Source organism: Rhinolophus sinicus, linkage group LG06 (genome assembly GCF_036562045.2).
Source record: "Rhinolophus sinicus isolate RSC01 linkage group LG06, ASM3656204v1, whole genome shotgun sequence".
NCBI classification, from domain to species: Eukaryota; Metazoa; Chordata; class Mammalia; order Chiroptera; family Rhinolophidae; genus Rhinolophus; species Rhinolophus sinicus.
This window is the reverse complement of record NC_133756.1, coordinates 98,323,579-98,350,359: the sequence shown is the minus strand read 5'-3', so window position 1 is coordinate 98,350,359 and position 26,781 is coordinate 98,323,579. Positions and strand designations below refer to the sequence as shown.

The 26,781-nt window shown below is 35.0% G+C and overlaps 1 protein-coding gene across 2 annotated transcripts in view; it reads left to right on the top strand.

The window, feature by feature from the left end:
* Window positions 1-26,781, top strand: part of CNTN5 (contactin 5) — a 1,268,958-nt gene that overhangs the window by 929,298 nt on the left and 312,879 nt on the right. For both annotated transcript variants that reach the window (XM_019741696.2, XM_074335568.1), the window contains one exon: window positions 12,577-12,679. In XM_019741696.2, coding sequence (XP_019597255.2) covers window positions 12,577-12,679 — 103 coding nt within the window. The remainder of the gene's footprint in view (window positions 1-12,576; window positions 12,680-26,781) is intronic.

The following is a 26,781-nucleotide window of genomic DNA, read 5'->3' as shown; positions in this document are numbered from 1 at the left end:
TAAGCATTGAAATACTTTAAAATAAAATATTCTCAGTTCTTATGTCACCTATCACACATCTTCTACATAGTTGATGACAAGTAGATTGATTAATTCAGTTATCAAATATTCTTGAGCACTGATTTTGTACCAGGTACAGTTTGAAGATACAATGGATCGAAACAATGTGGCCCCAGTCCTAGTTAAGCTTATAGAAGAGAAAGCAGATGTTGAGCAAAGAAATACAGGTGTGATCAGATTGAACAATCAGTGGTAACTGTAAATAGTTTTTTTAAAGAAACAGTATAATATAAAGAGATAATATATAGAGAAACAGAGTACTATATGAGTATATAGTAGTACTCTATATATACACATATATACACACAGAGAGAAACAGAGATAGAGACCGAAAGAGACAGACAGAGAGAGAAAAACATTAACATGGTTGAGTGGGGTGGGGCAGGGGGTAGAGGGACAGGAAAGACTTTTCTGAGAAAGCAATATTTGAAGTAGAACTTAGTTGTCAAAAAGATTGGGAATGACTAAATGAATTGTGCTTTGCAAGCATCAGGAACTTTTCCTGGGAAGCGACATAGAACAATCAGGGGAAGCTAACTTCAGAATTAATATAGTCCTGGATTTGAACCCCTTACCTGTCAGTGATGTTGAGGAAATTATTTAACCTCTTCAATACTCAGTTTCCTCTTGTTTAACATAGATATAATAGTATCTACCTTGCTGTATTTGTAAGATTTAGATGCCAATTTAGTTGCATACACATAACAGAGGAAGCAGGTTTATAGCAGATGTTCAGCCAATGTTTATTCCCCCTCTTTACATCTAGAGTCTTTAATGCACATAACGTCCTGTGATGAGGCTGTGATAATTGGCATTCCTCCCTGGAAATATGTGTCTTTTGAACCATATCATCCATAGAGCTTTTGAAGTCAGGAAAAGTTTGTAAAATAAAATACGTGAATTGTTTACAGAGCAAATCAGGGAAGAGCCTGGTATGTTTAGCATCTCAAATGTGAGTGCTACCAGCAGGAATGCGGGCATTCTCAATAACAAGACTGAAGCGAGAAAACAATCTGTGCAGGTGAAAGTGTAAAAATAAGCTTTTAACAAAAGTTTAAAACAACCCATTTGTCACGTTTTTCTCTGAGTTATACAGCCACACAGCTGATCAACTGAGCTGGCAGAACTAATTCCTCCAGGATATTTTAAGTTCCTTGACTTCTTAGTGATTGCAGTATGAATGCATAGACAGCTATGGGTAAGAAACTTTACTGGAAGGAAATATATCTCTGAAAAATGTTAAAAATATAGACATAAATAGTAGTGTGGGTGAATGCCCTAGGTAGCTGCAGGGAACAAAAGTTCACTCAAGTGGTATGAGAAAGATGATATTACAGAAATCCAAGATTAGGGTCTGGAATATGGCATAACTTCATGGGGCCTGAGACTGGAAGTGGCTGAATCCATAACTTAGGTTTACCTTGCCTCACCTTTACCTGATTTTTGTTATCGCACTGAATGCCCTTTGTTTCTTATAGAAAGGACTGTGGATCTAGTAATTTATGATTAATGTGTTTAATGAAATGAGGAAAGTCCACCATAGTTCTGAAGCTTCTTACTTTCTCTTTTTAATGGAAAAAAAATGTTCTGGTAGAAACAAATATTTGAATGAATTGAATACAAATAAAATTTCTCATTAAATCACAATAGAAAAGAACTAGCTCTGATTAGGGTAGAAGATAGAATGATTTAGAGATCTTCAGAACATTTAATTATTGTATTGGATTGAGCATTAATATGTCATTCAGAAGCATTTTATTTTTAATTTCTGTTTGAGTTAGTTTTAATGTGACTATTCACCATTACTGGGTCCTGTCAAACTAGAAGTGTCCTTGGATATAGAAAAGAGGACCCTAGTTCATTCAATAGGTGATCTGTCATTATATTCACATAGATCTTAGAGACATCTAATAAAAGTCAAAGTACCAAAATTTTTAGCAGGTACCAATTTTTTTTCTCTCTCTCTCTTTTATTTTCATATTCTAAAGGCACACACATAGAAGCATAAACAGACACACACACACACTTACACAGTTAACAAAATCAAAGAAAACTTTAAAAATGTCACCCATTATTAAATGAGTTATAAATGCAATCATGTGCCACTTGAGGACATGTTCTGAAATGCCTTGTTAGGTGATTCCGTTGTTGTGTGAATATCATAGAATATACTTCAACAATCCAGTTGGTATAGCCTACTACACACCTAGTCTCTATGGCATAGCCTACTGTCCTTGACTACAAACCTATACAGCATGTTGCTGTACAAAACAACATGAGATTAAATAAAGCACAAGAGAAAATGATGCAATCAAGATATATTGAGGCTGCTGCCAGCGTAACATGACATACTATTTTATGGGAAACTTTTTATTTTAAGTAGAAATAGTATACTCTAAAATGACAAGTAAAAGGATTGTATAATAAATATGAAAACCGGAAACATAGTCGTTTATAATTATTATCAAGTGTTATGTTCTGTACATAACTGTATGTGCAATACTTTTTTACGACTGGCAGGGCAGTAGATTTTGTTTACTCCAGTATCACTACAATCACATGAGTAATGTGTTGTGCTGTGACAATAGAATGGCTATGATATCACTAGATGACAGGACTTTTTCAGCTCCATTATAGTCTTATGGCACCACCATTGTTTATGGGGTCCATCATTCACTGAAACATCATTATGCAACATACGACTGTGATGGAATTATTGTAAAACTATACATGGATTTGGTTAGGCAGGTATATTTATAGAGAAGTTTCTGTAATTTTATTTGTGAATAGATATTTATGAAAATGGCAAGTATATTCACTTCTCTAAAAAAAGGAAAACATTTCAACATACTTCTCGGTCAAAGTGAACATTCAACCCTTCATTATCAAATTTTTCAAATTTGCTCTATCTAGCCTGTTGGTTTACTGCTGGTTTATGTGTTTGTTCAGAAAAAATACATAGTTGCTTTCTTTAGTCTTTACTTTTATAATTTTTTTCCAAGTTATTAATACACATGGAATGAGCCTTCAGATGATGGTGGAAGAGATGGGTATATTTCCTGAAATCACAGTGTCCAGAAGAGGAGAACAAAATACATCTTAAAATTCAGAAATCATAGGGAAGCAATTACAGTGTGACGCAGGGCCTTGATCAATTTATTCTTGATGGTTGGGAATGGGGAAAAAAATCTATTGGTTTCTCTGATTTTCAGAATATATATATAATAGTGATGAAAAACATCTTCTCCTAATGTAAAAGCCTCTCTAGTTTTTTTCAATCTCTCTAGATAAATAATACTCATAATGGTGCATTTGTTTGAAGATAACACAAGTCGTTTATTTCCTCGTGTCAGGGAATACTTCAATCCCTTTATTTACATAACAATGTCTCACCTCAAGAAACTGTGATTTAGGGTAATATATACTTTTTGAAGTGAGGAAACAATATGTTGTCTATTTATCTAGGCTTGTAAAATTTTTACTTATTAGAGGCTTATTAGGGAATTAAAAAGAAGACATCTGGACACTTTTCTAAATGATTAAAATTCCCAAAGCCTGCAACTTTTAATTTATTTTAATACAGTAGGAGGGATATATTAATATACCATATATAATTCCTAACATACCACTAGGTTGCTAAACCCTCAGTTACATTAGTTTTCTTATTCTATATAAGTAAACACATCCAGAGGAGATCTGTGATCATCTTAATGTTTCAACAGAGCCAGGTCTAGAGTTATGATTTGCATCATTTATCTATGAATCACTGGTTCATATTTAATATATCCTGAAAGGATTAGTAAGTGACATGTCTCATACATATCATAATACCTGTAGACATAATGTGAACAATTTATTCATTATCTTTTTTCCTCTCTCATTTTTATTATTATTATCATCAATATTTATTGTTATTATTTATTTGAGTTTTTATTTCCTTACTAAGAGACTTACATAGCACAATAAATATACATTTATATACAAATTCATACTAAAGACAATAAAAAAATAAGAAACAATTAGAAGTGAAATATACTGAAACTCAAGTACTATAAACTAAAAATAATGAAGGGAACTCTGATATCACATATATTTCTGGTTAAATAAAAGAAAATCGACAAAACATTTTATTAAATAATTTCAATACATTTTAATATGCAAATCATAATGTACAAACCACATTTCATAGGTCGTTCATTTTCATATTTATCCTAGATACATTTTTATTTCATTTATTTTGTTCAATTTACCAATATGTAATCAGTGATTACAATGTGTATTTATAATTAACTCCAGGTGCCATCTTTAAATAAAATCAGATGCTTATTGATTGTTGAAATTATTTTTCTAAATGAGTGTTCATGCAAATTTATCAAGCCACTCCTGAGGCATCTTAACAGTGAATAATAAAATATAATATTCCTAGATATTATTTATAACCTTAATTATATTTGAAATTTCTCCCAATACTCCTTCATGTTCAATGCAATAAAATTAAATTTCTGATAAGATTTTATATAGAATCTCACTGTACTAACACTGTCCCTTCCATCTGGGAGTCACTAAACCTCCACTATTGCATCTTTAATTCCAGTCCCGTTGTCACAATTCACTTAAAGCAGTTCCCCCATTTTCCTAGTCAATAATCTCTTCTTCTCAACTCCCATAATACTTTATCTGTACTTTTCTTATTTAATTTATCCTCTTTTATTAGGAGATATATAATGTATTATATTCTCTGTTAGAATTCACATTCTCTATTAAAATGTATGGTGTTTAAAAATAGGACAAATGATATATATTGATTTGTCTTGGCACCTATCTCCCCACCACTCCACCTTGTCCTATGCCTAATTTAGAATATGATAGACTCGGAATCCAGGTAGGTTATGAGATAGAACCTGACATTGGGTCACCGCTGGTTATACTGAGCACAATAAGGTATATAAGTCAGAACTCTTTGGGTTGCAACTGAGAAACCCAACTTGAAATAATTTAAGCAAAATACAAAATTCACTTTGTTTAACTGAGAAAAAAGCAAGATATTAAAACTTGGGCAGAACTGACATGTTACCAGTATTCTTTGCATCTCTCCTCTATCTACATAGGCTTAATTCTGTCTAAATTGATTTAATTCTCTTCTAGTGAAAGCTTCAAGTCTCTCAAACATGCAGGCTAATTTTTGCCACAATGGAGGAACTGAGGCTTGGATTCCCTTGTCTCTAGTTCAAAAATCCCAGCCTCAACTGCCCATCCATGAAATGAACATCGTGTACAGGGCCATGGGGTAATCTGACTGTCCAGGCTTGGGCCTGATGCCCACAAAAAGTTAATAACTACAGCCAGGAAGGCAGAAGTTAGAAGAAGACAGTAGCTCCCATTCAACTCACATGGTTAATGGTTAGAAAAGATGGATGAAGCATTTTCCAAAAAGAACTTTACTAACAGTTGTCACCCCAATAAACTTTGATTGAAAATAAAGGAACACTGAGAATATAGCTGCTATTCTTAGAAGAAAAGATACAGATGTTGAGTACAATTGGCAAAGATGTTGAAGACAAACAAATAAATGCCTATATCTGTATGAAAGAAAATGATCAACCAAACCTTTTAAACGCATGTGCTAAGACAAATTTTTAAGGTTTACTGGACATAAATTCTTGACCATAGAAATGAGTATTACTATGAGTATCATACAGAAATGTCACTTAAAACATTTTACTGTTATCACATGGACACTGACCAATCAGAACTGATCTTCAGGCAATCAAAAAACAAACAAACAAAAAACCCAAGCTCTGGTTTGAGTACTTGTACATATACATTGAATATAATTTGCCCTACAGTTAAGGCAAGTCACCAATTAATGCAATATAATTGTAGATGCACTGAGTGCTATTTTTTTTCAGACATTTTAGTCTACTACACTCTAATTCTAAAAATGACAAATAACAAGATAAAAATAAGAAACAATATAAGTTTTACTTTGAATTTCTTTTTTAAAAAATTTATATTAAAAATATAGCTAGCGTACTCATACGTTATATCATTTTCAGGTGTCTACCATAGTTATTCAACATTTATCTACCCAAAGTAGTGATCACCATGATAAGTCCAGCAACCTTTGGACACTGTACCATGCTATCACAATATTATTGACTATTTCCCTATGCTGTGCATTACATCCCCATGACGTATTGTTTTATACCTGGAAATTTGAACCTTTTATTCCTCTTCATCCTTTTACCCCCCTTTTTAATTTTTCAATTACAGTTGACATTCAATATTTCAGCTATAAAGCATAGTGGTTAGACATTTATGTGATTTAAAAAGTGATCCCCCTGACTAGTATACTATCCTACTCACCTGGCACTATACATAGTTACTACCATATTATTGACTATATTCCCTATGCTTTACTTTATATCCCCATAACTATTTTGTAACTACCAATTTGTATTTCTTTTTTTTTTCCAATTTGTATTTCTTAATCCCTTCACTTTTTTCATCCTGTACCCTAACCACCTTCTTATCTTTCACCCCTATAAATCTAGTACCCATCGAACATTATACATAGTTATTACAATATTATTGACTATATTCCTTATATCACACCCTACATCCCCAAAACTACTGCATAACAACCAATTTGTACTTCTTAATACCTTCTCCTTTTTTACCCATGCCCTTAAACCCCCTCCCATCTGACAATCATCAAAATGTTCTCTATATCTATGAGTGTGTTTCTGTTTTGTTTATTTTGTTCTTTAGATTCCACATATAAGTGAAATCATATGGCATTGGTCTTTCTCTGTCTGACATACTCCACTCAGCATAATACCCTCCAGGTCCACCCACGCCACCACAGATGGCAAGAACCCATTCCCTTCCATGGCTGAGCAATATTCCAATGTATGTACATACCACCTCCTCTTTATTCATTCATCCATCGATGTACACCCAGCCTGCCTCCAAATCATGGCCACTGTAAACAATGTTACAATGAACATATAGATGCACACGTCCCCTCAGAGTAACGTGCTAGGTTTCTTCAGATAAATACCCAGAAGTGGATTATTTGGTCCTTCTTTGTGTCTTGTTTTAGCCTTTGTTTTAAAGTCTGTTTTGTCTGGTATACTACCCCAGCAATACTTACTATTTTGTTTTTGTTTCCATTTACATGAAATAACATTTCCCATCCCTTTGCTTTCAGCCTGTGTATGTCTTTCAGTCTGAAGTGAGTCTCTTATAGGCAGCATATGTATTGGTTTTGTTTTCTTACCCATTCAGCCACCCTGTGTTTTTGAATGGAGCATTTAATCCATTTATATTGGAAGTCATTGTTAATAGGTATGTAGTTATTGCCATTTTATTATTCATATTTTCAGCTTTTTTTTTTCACCTTAAAGATGTCCTTCTAACATTCCTTGTTATACTAGCTTGATAGTGATGGAGTCCTTTAGCTTTTTCTTATCTGGGAAGCTCTTTATCTGTCCTTCAATTTTAAATGATAGCTTTTCTGGGTAGAGTAACCTTAGTTGTAGGTTGTTGGTTTTCATCATGTTGAATATTCTATACCCATCCATTTTGGCCTGCAAAGTTTCTGTTGAGAAATCAGCTGAAAATCTTATGGGCGCTTCCTTATAATTAATTACAAGTATTTGCCTTTCTCTTGCTGCTTTTAGAATTCTCTCTTTGTATTTAAACTTTGCCATGTTAATTATGATGTGTCTTGGTGTAGGCTTTTTTGGGTTCATCTTGTTTGCGACTCTCTTTACTTCTTGGGCGTCTATGTCTATTTCCTTCACCATGTTGGGAAAGTTTTTAGTCATTATTTCTTCAAATAGTTTTTCAGTTTCTTGTTCACGCTCTTCTCCTTTTGGTACTCCTATGATGTGAATGCTGGTATGCTTGATGGTGTTCCAGAAGTCTCTTAAACTATCCTCATTTTTAAAAATTATTTCTCCTTTTTGCTATTTGATTGGGTGTTTTCTGCTACCTTATCATCCAAATTGCTGATTCGATCCTCTGCTTCATCTGGTGTGCTGGTGATTCTTTCTAGTGTGTTCTTCATTTCAATTACTGTGTTCTTTACTTGTGACTGGTTCTTTTTTATGGTCTCTATGTCCTTTTTTATGTTTGCTGTCTCTTTGTTGCATTTCTCACTACAATTGAATTTATTTAATGTACATAAAATCACTAAGAGAAACTATTAAATATAGAGTCTGTACCCCCATCTTCAATGATTATTTATCACTAGGCTTGGATTTGAACCCTATAGCCTAAAATTATAGTAAGTTCTTTCCTATTTTTCTGATGTTCTTAGCTTTCTGTCATTGGCAGCACAGTTGGAGAAACACTGCTCTAAATTGCATTCCACTTAAGGAAAAGGACCCTAGCTCTTTGTAAGTACTTGGAATAAATAAGAAATCAACAACCATGAAGACATAGAAGAAGAGTAATGTGCTATCAGCTGAAGGCTTCTGTTTATTAGTAATTAAGGTAATTTGGGGTCATCTTCTAATGCCATGTAATTCCAATGTAGGGCAGCCACCTAATCCAAAAGAGACAGGTGTAGGGAAAGAGAGGAAGACACAGTACAGTGTTTCCTGAACATATTTAGCTTAATATTAGGGGCTATCAAAAAATAAAAGACATATGTTATGTTGGATTATTTCCCTTTACTTTTATTATCAAACCTTGTCCAACAAAAAAGATTAAAACTAAGCTTCATATGACTTGAGATACTAAAAGCTGCTGCTGAAATAAACCAAGTAGCCAAGCTAGACAATCAGTGGTGGATGTAGTAGATGTGGTATGCCTGGACTGGTATACTCTGTGATTGAAATTCCCCAACAGAGTGATGTCAAAAAAATAGCTATGGACTTAAGGTCTGAAAACTCATATTTTTGCCCCGTTTTCACCAATGGTTTTCTATAGGATCTTGTGCCATTTACCTGACCCCTTTTAGCTTTCTCATCTTGAAAAGAAGGAAGATAAATTAAGCTAAAGAAAACTTGAGTTCTACCATAATTATCTGATGAAACATAAAGCAAGACTTAATTCCTGAATATAATCAATTGTTAAAGAGCAAGACCTAGCTAAAGAGTTTCTAATCTATCCTTAGATCATAACTATCAGAGTAAAATTAAAAAGAACCATTTACTTCCTATAGTACAGCTCAAATTAGGTAATATAATGTGAAGCCTCTTATTCAAACCTTCTGATTTTATTTTTTAATATCTAGTTCAGACATGAGCAAATCTCTTAGGCCCTGGAGTGAGGCTTAGTGATGTCTTTGGCCCCATGGGAATCAGTTGAGAAACACCAGAAGGCTCCACCTGGACAAAATTACTTTCCACATATGACCAGGAGTGCCTATACTTTGAGTCATTTTTAAGGATGAAAGCTTTAAAAGAATATCTTCTTTGCAATCACAAACATTACATAGAAGAGAAGAGAGAGAATACATGGATATGGCTCTTATTAGCCAATAATATCAGTAATACCTTGGCACTATAAGGTCACAGATCCAGGTTTTGGAGGGCCTGAAATGTAGTACAATTATGGGACCCTCTTTAACAAAAATAATACAAAACTATTAATATAAAAGTTCATTCTAAGGGGAAACTTTATTTAGGATAGAAAAAGAAATCAAAACAAATTACTGGAGCTTTGGAGACGCAGGTCCCTTCTGAGACCACTTTAAACAATTTACTAAAACTAATCATATAGAAATATTTTCTAAATTCAGCCTGACTTTCATTGCCCTTTTACAACAGGCTACAGCACTCAGCAACTGCTAGCACTCATAAGAACTTGTGCACATATGATATTGGGTTTAATAAGGATATTGGGCTTTAGGTAAGCATCATAGTAAATTGTGTATTACTAAATCATCTGCTAAACAGGCAGACAAGAAACAGAACATTACAGAATCAAAGTGAAAAGCAGATGAGAGATCAGAAACTGACTTTAGGACCTGCTTCAGGTGTGCACAGGTCACTAGACCAGAGTCTTCATATGGGGCTTACACGTTAAAAGGGCATTAAAGATAAACTTCTCATCATTGGATATACTCAGCCATGTGTCTCTAGCAGGGCACATCTTGTAATTCAGGAGAGACATAGGGAAGAAAGAAGACATGAGGAAATAAACGAAGGAAGTTGGAAAGTGTGGGGAGAGGGCAGGAGGAGGACATAAAAAAAGAGGTAGAAGAGGAAATCATTGAGAAAGAGATAGAGAAGTAGCGCTTACGCATGACCATCTGTTCTGAGTGAGACAATAGTGCTTATCAGTCAGTTCACTTGCTAAATGTCAGGCTCTTGGTGCACAGTGAACCTAAGACTAGAAAGAAACCGAGGGAGTTAGTCTGCTAGAACAGGACATTACATTAATGGTAATTCTCTTCTATGCCCTCACTTTATAGTTTAACAAATGAGACACAGAGGTCACTAACCTATCAGAGATGGTACCATTTAGTCATTAGCAGAGCAGGTCCAGAAGCCAGTGATATTTTCTCTCTATGATTGCTTCACACAAAAAAATAAAAAAATAAAAAGCGAAAAGTAAAATATAAAGCAAAGATAAGCTTTCTGTCCTTAGTGAACTGAAACAATTTCCATCTAAAGTTCTCCACATTCTTCTTTTAAAGCCCATCTAAAATCAGTCAATCAATCAATCAATCAATCAATCAATCAACGCAGGCATAAAGATTTTCTTTGTCAAAGATAAACTTTTCTGCCTTTACATATCAAGTGCATCTTAGCTGCATATCTTAGACCATTTATCTTACTCTGTCTGGGTTTCTTTCTCTCCTCTCCTTTCTCATCCCAAACGCATACACAAAGGACATACACACAGAGCTATATACGCACACAGACCTATACATGCAAATATGTGTGTAAATACAGACACCGCCAAACACACACATACAAGCTCCTCAGAGAAGCATCTGTGCTAACTCATAACTGTGTCATCTGTGGTGCTTTATACATAGGGATTCCTAAAACTTCTTTTTGGAAGGAAATTTAGCTCTATAACTGCCTGAGGGCACTAGCACTGGAATTCATCAGGCCTCAACCAGTGCACTGGTTTTTGATGGATGAAAGCCCTGTCCAATCTCATGGCTTCAACTGCCATCCCTAAATGGTGATACTAAGTTCAGATTACTTGTCCAGAACTCACCTCGAGCTTATTTCTCTCGTTGCATTATTTGGTCAGATCCTTTCTTCTGAATATCTTGTACGTATCAAACTAAGTACTCCTAAAATGAAAGTCATCAGCTTTCCTACTGTAGTGTGTGTGTTTTTTTGCTCTTTCATTAACTTCACCCAACTCCCCAAGCTCAAAACCTCAGGGCTATTATTGGTGAGGCCCATACCTTTATGCTGAGCACCATATTGTGTGCCAAGTTTCATTCTGTCATGGTTTTTCCCATCTACTGTCTTTTCTCTTTTTTTAATACCATAATTTAAGTCCAGGCCATTATTATTTCCACCTTGTATTATTAAAATAATATAACTGATTTACCAGTCTCTTCTCCAATTCATATCTATGTGTGTAAATACACACACACACACACACACACACACACACACACACACACACATATATATGCCCTTCCCTTACTCAAAACTTCTGTGGTTTCAGATTACTTACAGATTAAAGTTTAAATGTCTTACTTGATCAAGGCCCTCCATTTATGTTTCCAAATTTGCCTAGTATCATTTCCTTTCACATTTCAACATGCCAGAAAAACTGATATTTTTATTTCTGGTGATTTCCCATTTCCCTGTCTTTGCTCCTACAATGCCACTTACTTTCTCTTCTATCTTTTCCCTACCGATACAAATCCTAACCACCCTTATAATCCCCTCAAATTCACATAATACTTTAAGGATGCCTCATTTATGGCACTCATCACTTTCTATCGTACATTTTAATTATTCTGGCATATAGCTCATGTTTCATACTTGAGTAAATGTTGTTTCTTTGTTTAAGAATACATTTGTCGAGTGCTTGAGAGCACAGTCCTTGGCTGATTTATCTTTGTAACGCTCACAATGAATGCCTAGCAAAATGCTGCATATTATAGATATTCAATAAATATATGTTCACTTTGTACATAAGTGTTCACTCATTTGACATTGATAAAGTTTGGATATCTTTACATATGTTTTGAAAAACCAACAATTATGTATCATGGGAAATGCTCATAGTTATTTCCTCTGTAATATAATCAATACCTAAATTATCAGTGTTGATTACAACTTTAAATAATTATTATTTTAAAATATATGAATATACATGAAATCCAATTCTTAAGGAAAGACAAAGATTTCATCATGATGATTAAGTCTAAATGTACTTCTTATTTCAACACATCAAAAATTTAGCAGTCATCAAACAGACATTAACAACCAAACTACTGTGCTTTTCAATGTAACCATCCCCAAAATTGAAAAGAAATTGTGACATTCATTTTATGCTTAAAGGCTATTCTTTATTTCCTAGGTGTGATGGGAGAATACGAGCCGAAAATTGAGGTCCATTTTCCTTTTACAGTTACAGCTGCTAAGGGAACAACTGTTAAGATGGAGTGCTTTGCACTTGGCAAGTAAGTACATATTCTTCCATAATTAGACACAATTGTTTATTAAAATGTGACATAACTTATTATTATTTTTTTTTTGACATAACTTATTTTTGAATCATTTATTTCACTAGGTTTTATTTTTCCAGAATCTCCTTGGTGTCTATTCATATTTTTAAAAGGGGGCAAATGGGAATTGACAAAATAATCAATAATCATTATCTTTTTAGTCATTTCTTTGAACAATAATATATGTAGTTTTGCTATTTTAATATAAAGGAAACTTCTTTAAATGAAAGAACATTGTATCTCTGCTTAAGTGTCTTAAAATTTCAATATTATTCTTAAATTTTATTCAGCAATAAAGTGAATAAAAAGAGGATAAAAGGATAAGGTGATATCTACTCCTCATGTATATAGATTCTGATAAGGTATAATAAGACAATAATATAAAAATCATAAAGATAATAATTACAGTGAGCCAGTTGATTACTTCAGTATCTTCTGAAATAATAACATGATAGCATAAGCTGTCAATATGCACAACATATAATTATTCCCCAAATCAGAAAGATGATTTATATCATACTTTAATACCTGCTATACTTAATGATTCTATTTCTGAGACTTTAAATCCCATGATATATAATTATTTGTCAGTGATGTTTACAATATGAGTTTTGGGCATAGACGCAGGAGTGGAATTTTTATTGTATTTGATTAGAGTAATATGATTTATTTTAAACAGAGTGTTGTTGTTTGTTTGGTTTTTTAAGGGTGATAAGACCTCAGAGCCCTTTCTAGTCTCTATAATTATAATTTGCATAACTACATCTCTATCACAGTTACTAATCATTTAACTTCAGTTGTGCTGAGCTACTCCCACAGCATAACTATAAAGACTTAGAGATAAACTATGCTATATAAATGCGCTTAAAGTATGCTTAGCTTATGGGTGAGGAAAATATTAGTAAATATAAGAAATTTAGCTAGTAAGAGGAAGTTTAGGGCATGAACATAGTAAACACTATATTTTCTAATTTCAACAAAGTTTGAAATAATATGCATGTGCAAGTCTACTAAAACCTAAGTAGAAACAGGATCATAATAAACTAAAAATAAAATAAATAGTGTGTGGTCATTCTTTTAAGTAAAAGATGCCTAGGAGTAGAAATATATTTCAAGAACTTAAAATTCATTGGGAGGTATTTGGGTAGATAACTGAGGAAGCCTTGCAAACACAAAGATATTAGTTAAATGCACATAATTGAAGAATACCTTAAAAGTCTTGTTTTGCACCGTTTACCATGTTGTAGTGTGCAGTATGCCTGGAAATGTCCAGAGTAAGCAGCTTAATTCTGATAAATACAAAGGAATTTATTTTGGTTCTATGCCAAAGGTTTTAGTATATCCTACAGTTAAATAATTCTTAAATGCCAGTATTTTCACTAAAGCCACAAACAAACAGAGGTCATATTGTAAAACAAATTAGAGAAATAGATTTATAGAGAAAAAAAACAATTTGGGAAATTTCTCCAGGCAAGCTTATTAGATGTGTTTGCTTTTGGAAGTCTTGAAATATGCTTAATAAATTGATCATTTTGTCGTAGGTAGGATCCAACAGTCGAAATATGTCAGTTTAATTATTTATTTTCTCCAAATTCTCCACTCCTTTTTTGCTACTCCCTGTCCCCACACCACCCCAGATTAATTAATTAACTAATTAATTACATATAAGATGAAGATACACAGTCTCTGACAAAAGAGTCTTTGTTATTCATTTGATATTCTTTCTGGGAAGTGTCACAAGCATGATTTTTTTAAATGCCATGAAGAGATCTATTTCTACCTAAAGACTAACCCACCATTCTGATGAAAGTAAATAAGGTCAAAGAATAACATTTTTATATATGTTAACGCCTTTACAGCACATAATTAGGTGGAGTAGAAAATAATTGCATCTCAACATGACCACAGCAATTTCAAATTAACAGCTGAGCATCTGCTGAGTTCCCACAGCTCACCTGAACTGCTTGCCACTTTAACAATTACAGGGTTCTCGGGAGAACTTTTGTCTGTCCAAGCACTTTAGCCTTTGTTACTAGATATCAGTCAAGACTTTGCTACTCAAACTAATTTTCCCACTCATTCTGTCCACATGGAGTGTTTCAACCAAGTGTTCCTCATAGGGTATTATAACCAAGAGCATATCACGTTCTTTTCTATCAAGACTTTGCACTTGCTATTCCCTCTACTGGGAACACTCATCCCTGTTCTTTCAGTGCTGGCTCCTACTTATCCTCTAGCCTCACTTAAATATCAGCTCTCAAGGGGTCATCTGTGACTACTGTATCTAACTCACCCTATCATTCTCTATCTCAATACTTGTATTTTTTTCTTCATAACCCTTACTACAGTAATACAGTTTTAAATTATTTAAAACTTCTGTGTTTATCTACTTTCAAAAATGTCTCTGTATCAGTCAGGAATTCAGCTGGAAACAGGATACAACTCAGATGGTTCAACAGAGTTTAGTAAAGGCTCAAATTAAAGATTTGTGAGCAGTTAAGAGGATCAAGAAAAGAAACTGAGGCATTAGTAGACTAGTGATAGCAAGAAGTCATACTCATCCGTAAGCCAAAATGAGCAAGGGTGGGGGAGATAGTGTCATCAGAAGCAGAAACAGGGGAAGATATGGAGTGGGCCCGGGGACACCCAAGAGGAGCTGTAGTCACAGTCATCGTGAAGCGATGCATTAAAACAACATAACCAAGGAAAGCATAGAGAAATTCATATCCTCACTTCTTTTACTGCATGCCTTCTGATCTCCTCTTGTGGCTCCCATGACTGGAGGCAAACAGAAGCCAGTTTGCAAGCCCAAAGGATGCAGTTGGCTGTACACAAAACAAGGCAACAAGTGTGGGAGAAGAGGAGAATGTCAGGCAAGGGAGGCAAACAGAATAACAAGCAAGTCCACTTCATTGAGTTTTAAACCCCCTGAGGGCAGGAATCATTCTTCACTTATATATCCTAGTGCCTAACACAGTACCTGGCACATAGACAGCACTCAGGAAATAATTTGTTGAAGGAATGAACAAACTCAGAAATAGTGTGTCTGCTTGGTCCGATCAACTACTATTAACAGAAAATAAATAATAAATAATAGGTTCTTTATACATAAAGCTTTTCGACTAACTCCTGTTCTCCCAAACAAATCCACCTACATCCACTCCACACCTCTATCTCTAGCCCTCTCATCTTTTCCTATTTATGTCCAAATTTACACTTGTATTCTTTTTTTTAATCATATCTTAGTTTGTTTCATTTTCTTTTTTATTAGTTTGAGATGTACAAAGCAACAGAGTGGTTGGACATTTATATACCTCACAAAGTGATAACTCTACTAAGTCTATCTTAATAGACTTAATTACCCATCTGACTGTACATGGTTATTACAATATTATTGACTATATTAAAATTGTAATACTCAATATATACTGATAACAAAAAATGAGTACAAGTCACGTTTGACTTCTGCAATTACAAGAGGTGCTCAAAGTGGTTACCATTAGCATAATTTTAATACAGTTTTTTCCTTTCTTAAAATGCATATACATTTCTTGGTGTGCACATTTATATCTTCTTTAATGTCTCTCATCAATGTCTTATAATTTTCTGAGTACAGGTCTTTTACTTCCTTGGTTAAATTTATCCCTAGGTATTTTATGTTGATGCAATTGTAAATAGGATTGTTTTCTTAATTTCTCTTTCTGATAATTTTTGTTGGTGTATAAAAATGCAACCAATTTCTGAATATTGATTTTGTATCCTGCTGCTTCTACTGAATTCATTTATTAGTTCTAATAGTTTTTGTTGGAATCTTCTTTGAGGGTCTCCATATATAATGTCATGTTATCTGAAAATGATGGCATTTTTACTTCTTCCTTTCCAAATTTGGATGCCTTTTATTTCTTTTTCTTGTCTGATTGCTGTGGCTAGGACTTCCAGTACTATGTTAAATAAAAGTGTTGAAAGTGGACATTCTTGTCTTTCTTGTTTCTGATCTTAAGGATAATGCCTTTAGCTTTTCCTTATTGAGTATAATATCAGCTTGGGTTTGTCATGTATGGCTTTTATTATGTTGAGATATGTTCCCTCTATTCCCTCCAGATAGATTCCCTCTATTCCCACTTTGCTGAGAGTCCTTATCTATGCTGGAGTTTGTCAAACTCTTTATGTGCATCTATTGATATGATCATACAATTTTTATTTTCCACTTTGTTTATGAGGTGTATCATATTAATTGATTTGTGGATGTTGAACCAACCTTGCCTACTTGCCTAACAGTAGTTAATCCCACTTCCACTTGATCATGGTGTATGATTATTTTAATGTATTGCTAAATTCGGTTCATTAATATTTTGTTGTAGTTATTTGTCTCTGTGTTTATCAGGGATATCGGCCTATCATTTACTTTTTTGTAATATCATTATTTGGTTTTGGAATCAGGGATGGAGGCCTCATATAATGAGATTGGGAGCCTTCACTCCTCTTGAACTTTTTGAAATAGTTTGAGAAAAATAGGTGTAATTCTTCTTTGAATTTTTGGTACAATTCACCTGTGAAGTTATCTAGTCCAGGACTTTTGTTTGTTGGGAGCTTGTTGATTACTGACTTGATTTCATTAGTAGTCATTGGTCACTTCAGATTTTGTTTTCTCATGATTCAGCCTTGGAATATTGTATGTTTCTAGGATATTATCCATTTCTTCCAGATTGTCCAATTTCTTGGCATATAATTGCTCATAGTATTTTATTAATTTTTTTATATTTCTGTGGTGTCTGTTGCCACTTCTCTTCCATTTGTGATTTTATTTATTTGGGTGTTCTTGTTTTATTTTCCTTCTGAGTCTGCTTAAAATTTTATCAATTTTGTTTCTCTTTTCAAAGAACTAGCTCTTGGTTTCATTGACTTCGTGTACTGTATTTTGAGCCTCTCTTTCATTTATTTCTGCTCTGATCTTTATTATGTCCTTCCTTCTACTCACTTTGGGCTTTGTTTGCTTTCTTTTTCCAGTTCCTTTAGGTATAAAGTTAGATTGCTTATTTGAGATTTTTTTTTGTTTCTTGCTATCTGCCTGCATTGCTATGAATTTCCTTCTTAGAAATACTTTTGCTGTGTCCCATAGATTTCAGGACATTGTGTTTTATTTTCATTTGTCTCAAGGTATCTTTTTATTTCTTCCTTGATCTTATGTTAACCCATTCATTGTTTAGTAGCATGTTATTTAGCCTATATGTGTTTGTGCATTTTTCTGTTGTTTTCTTGTAATTGATTTCAAGTTTCATTCTACTGTTTTTAGAGTAGACGCTTGATATGATATCAATCTTGTTAAATTTATCAAAAGTTGTTTTGTGGCCTAATATATGGTCTATTTTGGAAAATTTCCATGTGCACTTGAAAAGAATGCATATTCTGCTGCTATAAAAATAACAATTAAATCCATCTGATTTAGTGTGTCATTTAAAGACACTGTTTCCTTTCTGATTTCCCATCCAGAAACTCTGTCCATTGGCGTCAATGGAGTATTAAAGTCCCCTACTATGATTGTGTTACTGTTGATCTCTCCTTTTATGTCAGTCAACGTTTGTTTTACATATTTAGGACCTCCTATGTTGGGTAAATAGATGCTTACTAGGGTTATGTCCTCTTGTTGAATTGATCCCTTTATCATGTAATGTCCTTCTTTGCCTCTTGTTATAATCTCATTTTAAAATCTATTTTTTTCTGATATAAATATTGCTACCCCAGATTTTTCTTCATTTCCATTTGTATGTAATATCTTTTTGCATCCCTTTACTTTTAGTCTATGTGTATGTTTCTATCTGAGGTGAGTCTCTTGTAGATAGCACATGCATGGGTCCCGTTTTCTTATCCATTTGTCTACCCTGTGTCTTTTGATTGGAACATTTAATCCATTTACATTTAAAGTGATTATTGATAGTTACATAGTTATTGCCATTTTATTATTCATATTTTTCAACTTGTTTTTTTTGTTTGCTTGTTTTTCTCCTTCTTCTTAAAAAAGTCCCTTTAATATTTCTTGTAATATGTCTTAGTGGTAATGAATTCCTTTAGCTTTTTCTTGTCTGGAAAGCTCTTTATCTCTCCTTCAATTTTAAATGATAGCCTTACAGGGTACAGTAGTGTTGGTTGTAGGCCATTGCTTTTCATCACTTTCAATATTTCCTGGCACTCCCTTCTGGGTTGAGAAGTTTCTGTGAGAAATCAGCTGACAGTCTTATGGGAGCTCCCTTGTAAATAACTAGTTGTCTTTCTCTTGATGCTTTTAAGATTCTGTCTGTTTTTAACCTTTGCCATTTAAATTATAATGTGTCTTGGTATGGGACTGTTTTGGTTCTTCTTGTTTGAGACTCTCTGCACTTCCTGGACTTGTATGTCTATTTACTTTGCCAGATTAGGGAAGTTTTACGTCATTTTTTCTTCAAATGAGTTTTGATCCCTTGCTCTCTGTCGTCTCCTTCTGGTGCTTTTGTCATGCGAATGGTGTTATGCTTGATGTTGTCCCAAAGGTCCCTTAAACTATTATTATTATTATTATTATTATTATTATTATTATTTTACCTTTCTGTTGGTCTGATTGGGTTTTTCTGCCACCTTGTCTATTACATTGCTGATTCAGTTCTCTGCTTCATCTAATCTTTTGGTGATTCCTTCTAGTGTATTCTTCATTTTAGGTATTGTATTCTTTATTTCTGACTTGTTGTTTTTTATGGTTTCTATGTTCTTTATGCTTACTATCTCTTTGTTGAAGTTCTCCCTAAGTTTTTTGAAACATTCTTATAACCTGTGTTTTGAAACCTATCTCTGGTAGGTTGGTTGCCTCTATTTCATTTGGTCCTTTTTCTTGAATTTTCTCCTGTTGCGTTACTTGGGACATGTTTCTTTGTTTCTTCACTTTGACTGCCTATCTGTGTTTTCTTCTATGTATTAGGTAGATCTCTTATGTCTCTCAGTCTTTGCTGGGTGGCCTTATGTAGTATGTGTCCTGTGTGGTATAATGGTGCAGTCTCCCTGATCACCTGTGCACGTGTTCCAGGGTGTTCCTTGTCTGTATTGTGTGTATTTTCCTGTTGTCATTGAGCGTTGAATGCTTTTGACACGTCTGTGGGTGGGGCTGACTCTCAGGCTGACTGGCTATGAGGATTGTCTATACCTACAGACCTACATACTATGTAGGTCTGTACCTACAGACTATGAGCTGCTGTGTGGAGGCTGACCCCTCAAAGCAGGATTCACCTGACTGGACTCTTGTGCTTGTTGAAACCACCATTTGGGTGTGCCATTGGGCTAATCAAGCTTTGGTGTGGTCTGAGACTGGCCTCTAGGAGTGTTGTTTCTGTTGCCTCTTGGGATGGACTCCCATGCAGGCTAATTTCAGCCTTGTGTATGACCAGCCTGGGAGCTACAAAACTATATCGGGTTGGTTGCTGCCTGTGTTGGACTAGAGGTGTGTGGGGGTGGCCTTGCTGTGAACCAAGGCTGGCTGCCACCACTATCGGTCCTGAGGCAACTTAGCAAAAGGCCCAGGGCACTCTAGGCATGTTGCCACTTGCTGGCTGCCCATGAGGCTCAGTCACTAAAAGAGCCTCTTTAGGTGGACTGGTTGGTCTTGTTGACATGGTGCTGCCCAGTGAGGCCACCTGAGTTGCGTGGATCCCAGGGAGTCACTGAGGTGGGGTTGGTAGTTTTCGTAAAGTTAATGCAGATCCAGTTCTTGTGCCAGTACTGATCCTGTAGCCAGTCCACAAAATGCCCGGAGATTACCAAAGGCAGGCACCATTCACCTTGGGCCCACAGACCCCAAGAAAGCCTGCAGCCCAAACTGGGTCTTACCACCCACCACCAAAAGTTTCCCAGGCCACCATGGGACATCCACTGCTATAGAAGCCTCTTGCAGCTTGTGGGGCAGGACTGAACATCCAGGAGCTGAAAGATCCCTGGGCAATGCTACATTAACTTGACTAAAAGGGTGTGTGTGCGGAATTTACTAGACCAATGCAGCCTCAGATTTGCCCCTGTGTGGGAGGGTTCGACATAGGAAAGATGGCACCCTCCTGCAGGCTGCATGTGAGACAGGCTCCACACAGACATAAATGTGGTGATCCCTGTAACCCTCTCTCTGAAATCACACAACTCGGTCTTTCCCTGTATGTCTCTGGCACCTCCTAAGTGGCCACACCTCTGCATAAGCCCAGGGTGAGTGCTTGCAAGCAACTGAGTCTATGCACGGGCCATTTAAAAGGATGACTAAATTTCCAGCCACTTTCCATCTCACTGGGATGGACAGAATTCTCCCTGATTTTCACCACCACATGTTATGGGGACTCCTCTTCCCAGCACAGAACACCTGAGCTGGCAATCCCAGTGTGGGGCTAGAACCCCTCTATCTTGAGGCGGGTACCTTTGTTGCTGAGGTGTCCCTCCCAGTGTTCAACCATTACCTTTGGGTTCAGGATCTGACCCCCTCACGTCTCTGCCCAACCTCCCAGTCTCAATGCGGCCTTTTTATATCCTTAGTTATAGTGGTTCTGTTCAGCTAGTCTTCTGGTGTTTCTTGAGGTTGATTATTCTATAACTTAGTTGTAATTTTAATGTGATCATCGGAAGCAGTGGGCATAGTATTTACCTATTTCGCCATCTTGGACCTAGCTACAATTCTATTCTTATCCACACAATTTCCTGACCTTTCTTTCCTAACTCCAGCAGTATCTTTCTCTCTTAGATCTACAACTTCTCTGCTTTTGATTTTATTCTCCAAGCTTTTTATCTTGTTCAAGTTATACTTAATATTTAACAAAAACAATCCCCCAAAAAGCATCTCTTTATTGATCCTTAGGAAGGGTTTATGTGTTTCCTTTGAGGGATAGAATATGGTTCAGAATGAAATTTATCATATTTAAGTTCTAGGGTGAAAGGCAGAGTGAAAACATATACCACAGGGAGTGATATTTAATACAATAATGGCTTCAAGGACAAAGAAGGAGAAGATCATAAGTAAAAGTCTTGCTGTTTCCACCTCTGCCTCCTCCACACCTTACTAGGGTAACCCAGTTCTCCTATTAGAAATCCCAGTTTTATCATTGAATGAAATACCTTCCTAGATACACCTTCTTTCTCAAGGAAAAATAATTTATTAATTAATGCAAAGGAACCAAAAATCAAGAGTTGGGCTTTGCATAACTAATCTTGTAAATGTACATGGGCTAAAGTATCTTGAAAGAACCTAACACTGAATATAAGTCTGGAGGTTTTGAAAATCAACTATGTGCCAGGAAATGTACTAGGATTTCCATAGTCCCTATTCTCAAAGAGAGGCCATTCTATCTTCATACATTTGGCTGAATCTAATCACACCATCTGCAGTCCAGTCTTAGTCATTACATAAGCAGCAGCACACACTCCGACCTAGGTGTTCTCCCCTAGTCAACTTTTATCTCTAGAGAAATTTACTGCCCATCTTTTTTGTTTCAACTATAAACTAAGACTAAATGACAATAATGACAAATTTTCTTCTTCTTGAGTTTTTTCTGACCCTTGACATAATCTCACGTACTTCTGATAGGCCAAACTGGGTAATTTTTTGGTATTGTTAGAGTCACACTTCCAAACTATGTCAGAATACTGTTCCACTGCTCACAAACTACATTTTTACTCTATTGGAAAGTATGCTTACCTTTATATAGTATGTCCTTATAGATGTTCAGCTCTTATAACTTAGAGTATGTAAATTAATATAGCCATAGTTGCACAAATAATTTAAAAATATATGCTGTGCTACTTTTTCTGTATTCTTAAAGGAAAAATGGCAGAAGACAAATGATTTTAAGTTATTGAATTTTACTATCTTTTAATATTACACAGCCTCACCAACCTGCCTAATCTGAAGTTAAATAAAAAGTCAACAGCAAAACTGTAAGCTACAAGTTTTCTTTTAAAGAAACCTCTACTTAAACCTCAATTTAACAAAAATCAAATGGTTTCTCCATGCACTGCTGCAGCAGAATATAACAGATGTATACTGGAAAATAATTAACTCACTTGTTTTTATTAATCATTCTAAATGTATGTATAGTTCACATGTATTTCAATGTTTAATATTAGAAGACTTTGGGGGTATTTATTTAGAAGTTTGGTGATGCTTTTGTGACCAGAAGTATACGGTAGGAAGTTCACTCCTGTTTATATCAATTAGCCTGTGATAAAATTGGTTTCATTATATGTCATTTGGCTTAAAGTTATCATTTCCAAGAACCTATCAATGACGTTAAGCAAGGTCTTACTATATCTTGCCCTTACAACCCTATTCAGTCTTCAAGGCTTAGGTCAAATGCCACTTTTCTGTTAAGACTTTTCTGCTTTGCTTGGGATCATCCAATCTCTTACCTTTGGAACTAGTGACCACCACTATTTTACCATTTAGCCTGCTCTGTTGGGCTACTTTGTATATCTGCCTTCTTTACTGTGATACATTTTTGGACTCCTACAGTATTTTTATGTGCAGCAGGTGCTGGATATGTTTATTGAATTTAATTCAGGCATGGGAAATTTGTTCAATTTTTTGTAACAGGAGGTATGTTATTGCTTTGGTTTAGTCAGACAGAAGTCTCTGGATGCCTTTCACATGTCTTGGCCCTGAAAATTCTGACCACATTATATTAGCTACAGTTTTCTGGCCGGTCTCATTTCATCATGTGACCTTATGCAGACCTCAGAAAGATCTCCAAATATGATACATAGCCACCAACAACAAAGAAGTGAAATTCGGTCACTGATGCTTAAATGACCCTATGCACAAGGGCAAACTTGGGGTTATTCTACAATAAAAAAGCCATATGCTTTAAAGCAACATTGGTTTATCTACTGTGACAATCCTGCAAGCTAATAGTGTTACAGGCAGATTTATTTTTTTTACTTTACTTGTTCCTTATCTTGCTTTTGCAGCCATTAACACACAATAAGATCAGCTGTACTCAAAAGGCCTTGAACCAGTTACTGTAATAATTATGTGAATGACCTTTCCAGTCTCATCTGAAACCTGGTGGTGAGGTGGGAGGGAAGAACACATTCAATTTCCTGCCCTTTTTAGTTCCTGTTTGTCTCTCTTTCAGATAGCACTTACAAATCCTCTTTTGTTGCTCTCCATCAAATCCGATTAGGGAATCAAGACATTAAGTAATTTTTTTCTGTTTTTATATATTTATTACAAGTAAGAAAGTACCAGTTATCATTTCATAAAGTCATTTTTGCTGTACTTTATGTTTTCTTTCTCACTCCTTAGCCAAGCTGTCTCAAATGGCCGCTCTTGTGTCCCATTGTAACTGTGAGAATGACAAATATTCCTCTGAGACTTCCCACAGTCTGCAACTGGCAAATGTTCCTGAAAGATCCTGCTCTTTAGTTACAGATTGATGATTTATTAATACTATTTTGAACTGCCAGTCAGTAAGGGCTGTAGGAATTAAAAATAAATTAGAGTTGTGTGGTATTTGTCTATCAAACCAAAATCAAATTACTTAATTGTTAGATTGATATAAAATCTGGGGTTAGGAGTTAGTCACTGGGTGTAGAAATCAATAAATGTTTGGCTATCACAGCAAAGCAGTACATTATGGAATCAAGAAAATAACCCTTGTGAGCTGCTGGTTGCTTCAGTATTGTTGAAACCAAGGATGCATCCTTATTTCAGGTGGTACCCAAAGGAGATGAATTTGAAAGAACCTTAAAGATCACATAGCCCAATATCAATTTGAAGATGGGAAACTGAGATTCAGCAGGAAAGGTCTAGACCAAGACATGTGGACTTGCTGGCCAGGCAATGATTTGATGTTGCTACATTTGATGCTCTTTACATTTTAAACATTCTTCCATAGTGGCAACCATGGAAGGGAATGTTTTATTTTCTTATTTACTTTTGCATTCAGAGGTGTTGTCTGGTTTCAGAGAAACAGAACCAATAATTCACATAATTTTTCATATTTGCAGTCATAGTTAATTTACATCATATGTCTAACTTTTACAGGGCTGTCTTAGGACCATTTAATCTGCCTCATCAAGAAAACTACATAATTGCACAAGGCCTAACAGGTAGCAATCTATAGAAGCAGAACCAGGTCTTCTGATTCTTAAATTAATGCTCTTCTCAACTTACTATACCATTTCAGTTGCTAAGAGTAATTTCTACTTTATCATAGTAAAACTTTTTTTGACACACTTTAGTATCTCAATAATTGAGAATTAGGAATATACAGGACAAGTCACCAAGGGCATAAAGCAAGAGATAATCCCAAAATGACTGAGATTTTTACTCAGACATATTTAGACTCATCCAACAGCTTTTTTCTGGGTGAATCTCCTTGGAGTTTTCATAGAATAACCTATTCCACTGGATTTTGATTGCAGATCAGAAAATGGTTGACTGCTAGCACTCATAAAGAAGATGTAAGGAATCAATATATTGACCGGGAGTTTTTAACACTTATCCAATCTACCACCCCCCACCAAAAAAAAAACTGTACCAGTTATATAATCTTGATATCTGAGTGAGCCTTTAGTGAAGCAAAATTTAGAAGAAATTATAACAAAAAAGTTGTCAAACATCTCAGTATACTTAAAACTAAACTTCTACCTAGCACTGAATGATTTCAATGTCTCATTTAAATTCTAACAATATTTTTGACATGGTTGCTCAATGGATTAAAAGCAAGAATAAATTTAGGCAAATTCATTATCCTTCTGACCTCAGTTTCCTTATTTTGAACGCTTTCAGTCTTGGATCTCTATGTTTTATGTAATCAGTCACCCACAAATTCCCATTAAGTGTCCTACTAGAAATTTAAATGTTGTACCCAGTGGTTATATTTTCTAATGATGATTGAATACCCATATTATAGCCTTTAAAGTTTATTTATATAATAGCAAACATGCTGGTTTCTTTTTATGTGAGGTCATTTTGGCTGATATGTTTAATTACAACACTTAATTTTTAAAGCTATCACAGGACACAGATTCTTGAAAGTGGTATATATCTTACTGATTCATTGTACTATGCATTAAGCCTACTTGCCATATGTTTTTTCTTATCATATTGGTATTGTTTGAGCTAGGGCAGCATCAAAACTTGTCCATTAGAGAAAGATGAGTTTAGAATGTTAAGATGTTTTCACATACAATTCTTAGAATGATTTGATACTAAGTTTGAAATCTAGGTGCCAAGTGTTGATAATATGCATGCCATTAGTATTCAACACATTTTTGAATTTTGTATTTTTCATTTCAATAACTAAAAATTTGAATGTCATGATAATTTATGACTTACTGATATATCATGTCTTTCTTAACACTTCCCTCTTCCTAACTTTGATAGCCAAGTATCCCACCTCAAACCCTGGGCATCATCACTGACCTCCCTCAATCCTTCTTTTAAAAATTCCTCAACTCCACTTCTGTCTTTCTATTCTATATGCCACAATCATAGTTAAAGTGTATTTAACTAGTTTCGCTCTCTGTTTTTTCCTGCAAAAAAGACTAGAGATGTCCTTAAAAAAAAAAAAAAAAAAAAAAAAAATACCACGCTGATGTTCCACCAGCAGGGAATTTCTTCGAGTGCTCCTTCTATATGCTGTTTCTTCCCTCCTTCCTTCCTTCCTCCCTCCCTCCCTCCCTCCCTCCCTCCCTCCCTCCCTCCCTCCCTCCCTCCCTCTCCCTCTTTCTTTCTTTCTTTCTTTCTTTCTTTCTTTCTTTCTTTCTTTCTTTCTTTCTTTCTTTCTTTTTTATTAAAATTTACTGGGGTGACAATTGTTAGTAGAATTACATAGATTTCAGATGTACAATTCTGTAGTACATCATCTATATATCACATTGTGTTTCACCACCCAGAGTCAGTTCTCTTTCACATTTTTTTATACAGTCTGTTTTATTTATACAGTTTGTAGAGATTTACACCTGATTTTCATATCATTCCCTATCCCATTCAGCCTAATACTTCTTTTGCACTTTTAATTTAATTGTTAATTCCAGCTGCATCTCTTAATTTCACCTTCTTA